This window comes from Metopolophium dirhodum, chromosome 1, assembly GCF_019925205.1.
Source record: "Metopolophium dirhodum isolate CAU chromosome 1, ASM1992520v1, whole genome shotgun sequence".
In the NCBI taxonomy this organism is placed as follows: domain Eukaryota; kingdom Metazoa; phylum Arthropoda; class Insecta; order Hemiptera; family Aphididae; genus Metopolophium; species Metopolophium dirhodum.
The window spans coordinates 59,431,457-59,445,049 of NC_083560.1; the positions used below are offsets into that span (position 1 = coordinate 59,431,457).

The 13,593-nt window shown below is 30.0% G+C and overlaps 1 protein-coding gene across 1 annotated transcript; it reads left to right on the forward strand.

Annotated features, from left to right (window-relative positions):
* Positions 1-813: 813 nt before the first annotated feature.
* Positions 814-7,635, forward strand: LOC132940484 (uncharacterized protein K02A2.6-like). The gene is made up of 4 exons (XM_061008129.1): positions 814-2,174; positions 2,346-4,873; positions 7,161-7,332; positions 7,475-7,635. Exons 1-4 carry the CDS (start codon positions 947-949, stop codon positions 7,633-7,635), a joined length of 4,089 nt encoding a protein of 1,362 aa, XP_060864112.1. The 5' UTR covers positions 814-946.
* The last annotated feature ends 5,958 nt before the right edge of the window (positions 7,636-13,593 follow it).

The window sequence follows — 13,593 nt, forward strand, 5'->3', positions numbered from 1 at the left end:
TGACTTTTGTCCAAATTTAAATATAAAACATCTATATACAAACTGTATTAATACATTTTTCAATTTTTTTGGTTACAGTATGAACTATTTATGAGGAACCTTGCAATAGGTTTTCGATCTCTAGCTATGAAAATAAATTGAACATTTTATACATTTTTAACTAGGTACAAATTAATTTTCAAATTTTCGTTATTTTGGTAAGTAGCTATACTAAATCCAATTTTCTAACAGAAACTACCACCAAAGTTGAAAATTGACACCTTTTCCCATACTTTTCATGTACCTATACAGATACAAAAAGAAAATCTAATCGCTCCACTTCGGTTCTAAAATGTATTTATTATGCACACAAGTATACGACGATGGTATTAAAATAGATTGTCTTCAATAGCACATAGTTATATAGAATCTTGAGAGGAATATGGGTCGATTTTATTAAAAATTAATTATACTACTATATGTTGATCACGTGTGTAATCTTAAGGCTTAGGACACCTTTAAGCTTTGTATTCAAAGTAAATAGTACTTATTAGTTAGTAGCGAAGGAAATCATACAATTTTAAAATGGAGAAATAATGAAAGACGAATATTATTATACAGTTTGTTATTATGCTGCACGTAATTATATAGATACCTAAACAAATTATGGTAGATCACCAGATACTTAAACATTTCAAAGTGACTCACTTGTTGGACAATTTTGGAGACCCCTGGTTTAAACTATAAACATGTATAATAGGTAACGTAAAGATATTTGAGTGATATTGATAAAACCTATGCTTAGATCTATCCGTAGACCTAGGTGTTATGTATGTACATTGTACGGTGTGTCCGATACTCCGATATGTTATCTGTAACGATAAATATATATATATACAACATTATGTGATTATTATGTGTGTCCGCCGTCGTGCGTAATGATAAATAAAGCAGTCGTACTTTGTCAATGCTCGTGTGTGTACCTTCGCCTATCTTATATATAAAATACGTAACATTTGGCGACGAAGATGAAAATTCGGTGAAAATATTATTTAATTTTCTTGTTGTGATTATAATGTCGAATATTTCGCAATACATACCGGGTTCGGAATCATTCAGTAATTATTTAGATCGATTAAACGCGCAGTTGACCGTTTTAAAAGTTAAAGAGGCTGATAAAAAGTCCTATTTAATCGCATACATTGGTTCGGAAGCATATAGTCAATTAAAAGATGCTTGTTTGCCGGAGGAACCACAATTAAAGTCATACGACGAGTTAGTGTCCAAATTGGAAGAAATATATTCACCACGTCGTCTTGTAGTGAGTGAAAGATTTATTTTTAACCAACGTACACAGAACCAGGGTGAGTCAACTCGGGAGTACATAACAGCATTAAAAAAATTATCAAGTTTTTGTGTATTTGGTTCGTTTTTAAACGATGCACTGCGAGATCGGCTTATTGTAGGGATAAGTGATGAATCGTGTCAACGAAAATTACTTGGTATAGAGTCCCTAACGTTTGAAGAAGCATGTAAAATTGCTTTGGATTCGGAGTTGGTTTGTAATCAAACACAACAAATGAACAATAAATCACAAGTAAATTTTATCAATAATGGGAAAAATGTGTCTCGTCAAACACATTCGTCATCGAAGTCGGAACTCAAGTGGAACGGAAATTCTGGTGGAAAACCGTGGTCTGGGAAGTCGTCAAAACCTGGTCAAAAAAATGGTCAGTCAATTCAGCACGGCAGTCAAAGTTCACGAAGTCTTAAGTTTGGTCAATGCTATAGATGTGGAAGGAAGCACGATGTCCGTACGTGTCCAGCCAGAGAGTGGGAATGTTTTTCATGTAAATTAAAAGGTCATACGTCGAAAATGTGTAAGACAAAAATTAAAAATAATTTAGAGTCTATTGATTTAGTAAATAATGTGTCTCAGAATAGTGGGGGAAATCCACTTGTGATTAAAATCAAAGTTAATAATAAGCTTATTCCGTTTGAAGTAGATAGTGGAGCGTCGGTTTCAGTTATGCCGATTAAATATTTTAATATGTATTTTAATAATTCATGTAAATTAGAAAAAAAACATATTCAATTAAGTTCTGTAAATTGTGAACCAGTCAAGGTTTTAGGTCAAACACTTGTAAATGTCGAGATGTCAAATCAAAAAAATATTAAACTATATTTAATTATAACGGAAAACTCCGTAAAAAAAGTTTTAGTAGGTCGATCTTGGTTAGATAAGTTATATTCAAACTGGAGATCGAATATGTGTCTAAATTGTATAAGTAGTAATGTAGATTGCAAAATCGGGAAAAATATTATGAATTCTGTAAATAATAATAATTGCGTTTTAAGTGAAATAGATGTAATTAACAATATTAAACTCAAGTTTCCCGGGGTGGTTAAATTAAATGATAAACCAGCTGATTATATAAAAGACCATGAGGTCAATTTATCTTTAAAAGAAAATAGCGTACCAGTTTTCCATAGAGCATATCAAGTACCATATGCACTAAAGTCTGCTGTAGAAATTGAGTTAAATAGATTAGAAGTTGAAGGAGTTATAAGTAAGGTTTCAATTAGTGACTGGGCATCGCCTATTGTAGTAGTACCAAAAAAAAATAATAAAATTAGAATATGTGTAGATTTAAAAACTACCTTAAATCCAAAATTACAAATTGAACAACACCCATTACCAAGAGTCGATGATGTGTTTAATGAGTTATCCGGGGGAAGTGTATTCACTGTTTTGGATTTAGCAGAAGCGTATTTACAATTACAGGTTGCACCTGAAAGTCGTAAGTTTCTTACAATTAATACTCATAAAGGGTTGTACTGTTTTAATCGTTTATGTTATGGGGTAGCGTCAGCGCCAAGTATATTTCAGTCAGTCATGGAAAATATTTTACGAGGTGTTTCTAAAGTACAAGTATATTTAGATGACATAATAATCTGCGGCTCGTCAAGGTCAGAGTGTGAAGAAAATGTTAATGCGGTGTTAGAACGTTTAAATGAGTATAGAGTTAAAGTAAATTTTGAGAAATGTCAGTTTTATTGTTCAAGTGTACAATTTCTAGGTCATAAAATAGATTGTCAAGGCGTACATCCCGATGGAAATAAAATGGATGCGATAAGAAACGCACCGTGCCCTAATGATGTAGTACAATTAAAATCATTTCTCGGTCTCATAAACTATTATCAACGTTTTATTCCAATGTCGTCATCTATATTAGCTCCCTTGTACAATTTAACAAAAAATAAAATACCTTGGAATTGGTCTGACGAATGTCGATCAGCGTTTGAAAATATAAAACAGGTATTAATAAAAAGTCAATTATTAGTCACGTATAATCCAGATTTACCTCTAGTAGTTACGTGTGACAGTTCTAGCTATGGTGTCGGTGCAGTTCTTAGTCATTTGATAGATGGGGAGGAGAAGCCAATTTTATTCGCGTCTAGCACCTTATCAGCGGCAGAAAAAAATTATGCACAAATTGAGCGTGAAGGGTTAGCAATAATCTTCGCAGTAAAAAAATTCCATAAATACTTGTTTGCACGCAAATTTATTTTAGTAACTGATCATTTGCCGTTAAAATCAATTTTTAATCCGTCAAAGAATATACCTGTTGTAGCTTCATCTAGATTACAAAGATGGGCAGTTATATTGTCTAGTTATCAGTACGAGATTCAACATAGGAAGGGGGTAGACATAAGTAACGCAGACGCGTTATCAAGATTACCTCAAAGTAGTAATACTGGGGAAAATGCTTGTTCAATTTTATTATTAGAAAATTTACCTTTAACGTATAAGGAAGTGAGCAAAAAAACGAGTACAGACGAAGTATTAAAAGAAATAAGTCAGTATACGAAAGAAGGTTGGCCGGGGGTAAAGTCGTTAAAATCAGATTGCCAACAATATTATAAAAGACGGGAAGAATTATCGTTAGTAAATGACTGTTTGATATTAGGTAATCGCGTAGTAATTCCAAAGTCATTAAGAGAAGACGTATTAATGTTATTACATAAAAACCATCCGGGTATTGTTCGTTCGAAAATGCTCGCAAGGTCGTATGTATGGTGGCCTAATATCGATATTGATATAGATAAGTTTATTAAGTCGTGTACGGAATGCCAATGTAATCAAAACGATAAGAATGTTAGTGAGAAAGTGTATATTCCGTGGGAAAATCCATCAGATTCTTGGAAAAGAATACACATCGATTTTCTAGAAATAAATCAAGTTAAATTATTAATCATTGTTGACAGTTTTAGCAAATGGATTGAGTGTTTTGCAATGGGAAGTACAACGGCTTCAAAAGTAATCGAAGTTTTAGAAAATTGTTTTTGTCGTTTTGGTTCCCCAGAGATAATGGTAACCGATAATGGTCCACCTTTTGGCGCAAATGAATTTAAAGCATATTGTGAGAAAAATTGTATAAAACTAGTACATTCGCCGCCATACAATCCAGAGTCTAATGGGTTGGCAGAGCGAGGAGTGCAAACGATAAAAAAATTATTAATAAAGAGTTTGTGTGTAGAGAGAGATGTAAAAAGAATACAATCAAAAATTAATAATATTTTAGTATCATATCGTAACACACCAACAACAAGCACAGGTTGTAGTCCGTCAGATTTAATATATAATTTTAAACCAAAAAATCATTTGTCCATATTAAAACCACCAAATATTGTAGAAAAGAATAAAAATATTAATGTTACTAAGTACGAAATAAATGATAAAGTTCTTGTTCGAAATAATTCAAAAGGGCAGAAATGGTTAACTGGACGTATAATGAAAATGTTGGGAACGTGCAGTTATTTAGTCCGGGTTGGTGATAAAATCAGATTAATGCATGTAAACAAATTGAAAAAGAGTTATTTAAATGATGAGGTACATCCAAGGGAACTTGAATAATAAAAAAAAAAAAAAAAAAAAAAAAAAATATATTGTTTATCTATTTAAATTTTTAAGTTATATTTATTATGTATTGTGTAAAATTGTAAATGTTAAATCATTATTATTATTTTCTAAATTGTATGAATTTTGTATAAGTTAATTTATTGTACTAAAATTATATAGAAGGGAAAGATGTTATGTATGTACATTGTACGGTGTGTCCGATACTCCGATATGTTATCTGTAACGATAAATATATATATATACAACATTATGTGATTATTATGTGTGTCCGCCGTCGTGCGTAATGATAAATAAAGCAGTCGTACTTTGTCAATGCTCGTGTGTGTACCTTCGCCTATCTTATATATAAAATACGTAACACTAGGTACAACAACACAGAAACTGTTTGATTCAATGCCTAAAGGACTTATTTTTTCTTCGTGCTACATTTATACATTTATCTAGGTTAGTAGGTATGGCTTTTCATCATTTAAGATATAATAATATAACCGTTAAATAACGTATATACTATATAACTACAGTATATTTTATCTAGATAAGATATAAGTAAAATACAAGTATTTATTATCTAGATACATTTTCTAGATAATCTCAACTCTGTAAATACAAAAGCTGATAATACTAATATAATGACAGGTACCTACAAGTGTACAACTGCTGTATTTTATAGCAAGCGTTACATTTTTTAAATTGTTGGACGAAATAAAAAACTCGGCAATGATATTCACACATACGCACATAATATTATATACCTAACGCCTGAAGTGGTTAATTGGCTGTTATTTTATAAGTATAGAAAAACGTGTTTCCTACCAAATAAGCTGTAATATTCGGTACTTACTACAATTAATCTTGGAAAGATATAGATACTTATCATTTGTGTTGAAATAGAGATAAAAATCTATAAACTTAAAAAGTGTTTAAAGAGTATTTCAAATACATTTGTCAATACCTAAGTGTCCTAAATACCTATAAAATAACAACATTTCTATTACTTTATTTTTGAGTTGAAAAAAAATATTGACAATCCAAACAAAAGTTCCTATAAAAGTATTTTAATTTAAGTACAAGGTATTTATAAAATAATTAAAAATGTATTTTAAATACTTTTACTATATTCTATAATCTATACTACTTAAGTACTTTACAAGATTGAATCAACATTACAGTTACGGTTTAGGTTACATAACCTAACCTAACCAGTGCTTGAATTGGGGGGGGGGGGGCAGGGGGACGGAGCTCCTCTTCAATTTTTTTATATTTTGAGCGCACCCCTTCTAATTATTTTCTTTAGAACGGGGGGACGGAACGTTTTATTTTGTTGAAATAATATTGTAATATTTATTTCGTGTTTCCGTGAAGTAGTACCTATTTAATAAGATATTAAAATTCAGTTAAATGTTTTTTTTTTATGATAATTGTTAACGCGGTCCGTCAAACGTCTTATCTATTTATTATTATTACAAATTTTATTTAATTAACTAATCGTTTAACTCAAAATAACCACATGATATTATCTTAGATAAATGAGAATTATATCACATCGTAATATCACGATGGATAATATTTTGCACGGTTTATGGTCTAAGAGTATTGACTATTGAGTAATATTGAGTATTTAGTGTCTTAAATATAATAATAACAATTGTTTTATATACATTATAATGATTGGTTGATGAATCAAGAATATCAAATTCAACGACATCACATTGTTTCATTATCCTATTATAATTTATAATCATTAATCACTTAATTTACATTTAACTTTTGTTTTCCATTACATTAATTGTCTCATTGTCTGTGTATCTGGTTTATAATGGATGCAAATAACAATAAGCAAACGCAAAGTAACTTGGATGTATTTTTCATTAAAAAACCTACACCTGTAAGTATTTTTAAATATTGTAAAATAAATGTCTAAATACATTTGTGTTGTAACTTGTATCTTGTAATAATATAGTTGTTACTTGTTAGTTATCAGTGTTATTATTTATTAGTTATTAGTAACAGGAATCAATCATCAGTTAACACATTAGATAATTACAATTAATTTTAATGTCGGAAAAGGATTGAGACAAAAATTGATTTAAGTTATCCAGTAAAAATTGTATAATCAACTACTGTATACTTTATTTTTACTACCTAAATGAGCAAATATATTTTAAATATTTACATTTCTATAGAATCTGCATTGTCATTATTATTCATATATCAAATTATAAAAGTATCTAATTTAGAACATGAAACAACAAATAAGATTTTCAGAACTGCTTATTATATAGCAAAGAACCAACGACTTTATACTGATTTACCAAAGCTTGTAGCTATACAATCAATTAATGGTTTACAAATGGGAAGAGTGCTTCAAAGTGATAAATCGTGTAGCAATATAATTGAACACATTTCATTGGAAATGAGAAAAAAAGTTTGTAACAATATTATAGAAAATCAGAGAAAAATATGCATTATTGTGGATGAGTCTACAACTATAAGTCAAAAAACTATGTTAGTAATTTGATTAAGAACTGTTGTAGGAGAAAACCATGAAGTTATAACATTTTTTTTATATAGTTGAACTAAAAAATACATCTGCTGAAACGATAAAGAGTGCTATTTTACAAAATTTAGCTTTAAATGGAATGGATGATAATTTTTTGAAACAAAACCTGATTGCATTTGTAAGTGATGGCGCATCAGCAATGCTTAGTAGAGTAGCAGGTGTAGGAGTTTAATTGAAAACAATGTACCCAAATATTGTTGTGTGGCACTGTTGGAACCACAGACTAGAACTAGCTGTTTGCGATACCCTTAAAGAAGTAAGCGGAACTAATAACTTTCAGTTATTCATTGGAATCCAATTTTCTACGTATTGGTAACATTTTTCAATAAGATGGGTAGCTTCAAGTGAGAGAACTATTAAAGCTGTATGGAACAATTTTCCAGCACTATATAAACATTTCTCGAATGCTTCTACTGATGATTCCAGAACATTAAAAGAAAAACCAAAATACATTGGCCTAAAAAAGACACTGGGTTCTGTGGAATTTGTGAAAAATCTCGGTATGTACCTTATTCACTTTTAATACATTTGATAATTTATTATCTTTTTAATAGTTATTAAAATGTATTATTAAATGTTTTATAGGGATAATGCATGATGCATTGAGTGAATTAGCTGACTTGTCAAATTCATTGCAAAATAGAAATCATACATTAACTCAAGCAAATGATTCTATACTGCGTATAGTAAGGATTTTTAACTCAATGTCTTACAAATGATGGCCAAAAGTCTGAAGAAGCTATCCATTCGTGTGAACATCTATTATTTAAAGGAGTTCCACTTATAAATAATAAGGCAATTCCTAATCAGTGGATCACAATTTTTTACAAGTCTCGCAAATAATTTAAGTAGTAGATTATTTACAACGCAGGCATCAAATGTATCACTTCGGGATAACCAGTTTAAAGACCAATACACTCAGTTACTAACAGATTTAGACTTATTAGATCAAACCAATTGGCCTGATAATTGTGATATTCAATACGGTGATAGTGCCGTCAGGCGATTAGTAAAAATATTTCAAGTTGATGAAGGTCAACTATACGTGGCTTTCGAGAATTTAAAGATACTAAAAATAAACTCTGTATACAGTATCTGAATCCTCTGTTAACCGCAATTAAGACAATTGCAATATCATTAAGTGAGTGTGAACGTGCTTTTAGTACTATGAACAATTTAGTGACTACCAAAAGGAATGCACTAAGTTCTATTCATATTTCCTCTCTAATGTTTATAAACTGCGTTGGACTTCCAGTTCAAAAATTTAAACCAGAATCGTATGTACAGTCTTGGATACGTAGAGGAAAGAGATCTGCTGAAGAAGAATGTTGTCCTAAAAGAAATAATACGGAAGTGAGCCATACTTATAAAAATGTAAATTGAATCACAATTACTTAATTAGTTTTAAGTGTAAATAATGTGTAACAATCATTTTCAATTTTTATTTTAATAAATGAAAAGTGAAAATAGTAAAATAATATTTATTAATTGTTTACAAATGTTATCGTTATCGATGTATTATATTTCTAATGTCATTGATGGTGGTCAGATGGAGGGGGGGGCGTAGCCCCCCAATTGTTAGGTTGAGATTAATCGTTGTAAGGAACGCTAATTTTTTTTAAGTCTGAGTCTCCTCTCTATTATTTTTCCAATCCGAGCACTGCCTATAACTGATAAAAAAATCATTATTGTTTAAATTACAACCGGTGGTAACAGTGGTGGTGAAACAGGGGCGTGGGGCCATAGATCGCCCTTTGACCTTTTTTTTAATAGATATTTATTATAATATAAATAACAAAGTTTATTTTCAAAGATTGAATAGTGCATGTTATAATTAAAACTAATAAATAATGCAATGAGAAAACCATGTTATGAGTGCACGACCTACGGTATTATCATACAATATGCAGTAGATATCTATGTAATATATTCGTCGAGAAACCGATATTAGGTACCTGTATGTCCTATTAAAATGTCTCAAAGAAATGACTATAATAATAGAGATTTAATAATAACATAATAATTATTAGAACACATTATTATTATCATAAATGTCTTGATTTTTTTTTTTTAACGAAAGAGTATTTTACGGAGAAGGTTTATATAAAAGAAAATTTTAGGAAAATCCACCTGTGTATAATATATTGGTTGCTATTGGTAAATCGGGCATATTTGTTGATTTGTATTATTGTCTTTTGTCAATATACATATAAGATCTGATAAGTAGTTCCAGAGTTTAGTCTGTGTATTTATATAGTTAGTTGGTAGATTAGACCTCTGGGAAGAAAATAGGTTAATATTTACAAAGGGTTAAATTTGTTTTTTATTTCATTCATCGGACTTTAGTACGGTTAGGTTAGGATAGGATTTTGTATAAATTGATTATATTAAGTAAAAACGACAAACTTGGTATAACTTTGATACTTTAGAGTTAAATCATACGTACAAACAGCATACATATACATACCTGATAATGTACTGCTGCGTATCAGAATTTTTATTCCGGGAAACGGAAAAGTTAAGATACATTTTGAATACTATACACCGAATATTAAATAACGAATTGAACAAAGTTTGAGTCATATAGAGTTGATACATTTAACGGGCAACGAAGTGCATGGGATCAGCTAGTCTATACTATTATATAAAGATGAGTTGTTAGTTACTATTGTTGAGGGTAATCTCTGGAACTACTGAACCGATTTCAAAAATTCTTTCACCAATAGAAAGCCACATTATTTGTGAGTGTCATAGACTAATTTAAAAAGGTTGATCACCCCTGATAGGTTCTCAAACAGGAATTTTGAGATTTACGATAGAAATTGTTGTTCATTAATGGTTGCTATGAGTTATAGGAGTTGAGAATAATACTGATTTATTATTATTATTTATTATTACGTAACAGGCCATTATTTATAATAATTGATAACTCCTTTGTTTATTAAGTTAGAGAATCAATCAAATGCCATAAACCTTCTCCGCAATGAGTTCTTAAATTTAAAAAAAAAATCATAACGATCGGTTCAGTAGTTTTCGAGAACATAGGCCTCAAAGGTTTTCATTTTCACATTTATATATAAAGAAGATTATGTTTGACGTTTGTAAATAATATTTAAAAATGTAAAAGATAAATGTTTGTGTTACGTACATTAGAATCAATGCCTCTCAACTCCTAACCTACCCTACATTTAGGGCTTAGCCGGGGAGGGCCCCCCCCCCCCCTATAGGTTTTTACTTTTTAGCCTCTGCTAGTTAAAATCCCAATTTTAAAGCACAAAAAAAACTATTATGGATTCAATGTTTAAAATAGGTTATAATTATAATTATATATATTATAGTTTATTAGTATTGTGAATGTACCATGTTCGAGTTTATGTATGGGGACTGGGCAGCATAAAAACATACGTCGGGTCGATTATGACCCAAAAAAGATTGTTATAATAAATATAATTTAGAAAGATAATTATTTGTGTTCTTGTTAAAATTACAGTGTCAATAAATTAGTATTATTATTATTACTATTATTATTACAATTATCTAATAAGTTTATTTTAGTTTATTAATGATATTTTATAAGTATTTACAGCATCTTAATATAAAGGTATACAGTATACTGTTATAAAATATAATGTATAATATTATAAGTACTTATTTAATTGTTTACATCTTATTTTTAATGAAGAGCGGGACTCTTTTATCTATGGTTTATTTTCAACTTTGATTTTACAAGACCCCCTTTGACTACTGAATTTTAGTGATGCACATAATTGGGGTGAGTGTATGTGAGTAAGTGTGTGTGTGTGGAGAAGGGGGGAGGGGTGTGGCCCCTCGTGGAATATTTTGAAGTTTGGTTTTCTAGGACTCTAGCCTCTGTAACTATGACATTCTAGTTATGCCCAGGTGCACATACTCTTCATGGTAAACGGTAAAAAAGTCCGGGAAAAAAATAACTTAAAAATAATATTATTTATTAAGTAGACATAATTATTAATTATGCATTTATTATTATGATTATTTTAAAAATACTTAAATATTAATATAATATGATATTAAAAAATTGACGTATAAATGTATAATATACATATTATATAAATGTAATTGCATTGATTGTAAAAAATTAACAAAAAAATATTTTATATGTATCATTATTATACCTAGGTACATATAAGTTAATTGTCACATGTAATTTACCATTATCGTTACTACTCCCTACTCTTTTTTCGTAAACAATGTGATATATTTTGTAATATCAGATCGACTGGTTCGCTATCTGCAGATCTTTGACATAATATTTAAAGACGGTGTTCTAGAGTATTTTCTTTCCTTTTAGATGTTAGCCCAATATCATTTAATTCTATTTTTGCAACATCGACACTTATTTCCTGTCGTATTTTATCAATTGGCTTCCATATCGTAGGATGATTATGCCCTACTACATATTTGAATCTATTATTCCAGCTCTCACATATTATGTTGTTTGTACGATGTTCCCCATTCAATGTCGATTTTTTTGGATACATTCGATCTTTACAATTACGCAATGTTCTTTTTAGGTGTTTTCTTTTGGCAAGGGCTTCAGAGCTTCTCTTGGAAAGTTATTGACTACTTCCACAAAAACTTGAGAAGGTGTATTTGTTGACATTATAAATAGGTTTTTCATTTCTTCCTTTGCTTTTTCAACAATGCCGATGCATGAGAATGCTCTACATCTAAGCTTGGATTCTTTAAATCTGTTTATATAAATATATTTTTATATATTATATAAATTAATTACAATATATTAAACGTTCTCTTGTTATGCCGATGCCATATGCTTATAATAATATATGATATAATATACTATATATTATATATTATAACTACCTCTAATGGTATTTAATGTACATCAGGACATTTTTTCGAAGACTTCTGGGAACATTTCCATCTTATGCTTTTTGTTAGTTTATGCTGGATTGTATATGCAAATCCTATTTTTTTTACCATTTCTCATTAATTTTACACTATCCATTATTATAAAAGTATGTATACACTATAAACATTGACCACTGTGAACACTGCTATTGCCTATGACACGCGGTAGACTACTAGGTAGTGCTATGTATCGTAGGTATACTAGATAATAATTGTATTTGTTAGTTGTATATGGAAATACCCCTATGCCCTAATCGAGATATCATTGTGTATAAACCTGTCTCAATAGTAAGTAAATTTGAGTATACACAACGATTAAAACATATTGTTTGAAAAAAATAACAAAGCTTAACATTGTTTAATAATTTATTACTAAATTTACTAATTTTATTTGAAACTAATAATTAAATTACATTTAAATAGTTTTTCCTCAGACTTCTTTTCTTGGACTTTTTTTCCTCGGACTTTTTTCCCCAGACTTTTTTTCTAATATCGAAAATCCAATAGCTTATTCAATACGCTCTATTGATTATAGTGAATAAGTCTGTCACCTTTATTTGTTCTTGAAAAATAAATAATAAATATTTTAGAAACTATGAATCTGGCATACATTTTAATGAAAAATTCTTAGTTTATTTTAGGTTACCTACCTATTTTTGTCTTAACACGTTGAAAATCTACCTCGTAATTTATTTCCAATAATTCAATAATTACCTATGTAGAAATATTTCGAGACGCCATCGCTAATAGTATGTGTTACGACGTTACGTGGTCTTGAGTGGTGACGGTCTGGTTACGTATGTTGCCCCCCTACCGCCAAAAACATCAGAATTTTTAAAATTTTTCTGTATAAAAAAGCTCTCCCAGTGAAAATTAAGTCCAACAAAGTCTGAAAGTCCAACAATTTACCAACAAATGTATTAGATATATTTCATATATTATTATGTCAGTTATGCGGTTGTGCTACCAACTTTATGAGGGTAAAATTCTCCCAATGATACAAACTAACCAGTGTCCCTATTATTACTTAATTTATTTTCTTTTTCCCACCTAACCCATATAATATTAGATCATGACAAGCGCGTTAAGTGAGCTATTTCAATCGCGGGCGATGTGTGCGGCACGAGCCGCAGCCTATGACCGCATTTTGCTCAAGACTGAAATTGCCTTCCCGTACGAGCCACGCGTATTTACTCTATACGTATGCTTTTAAAGAATA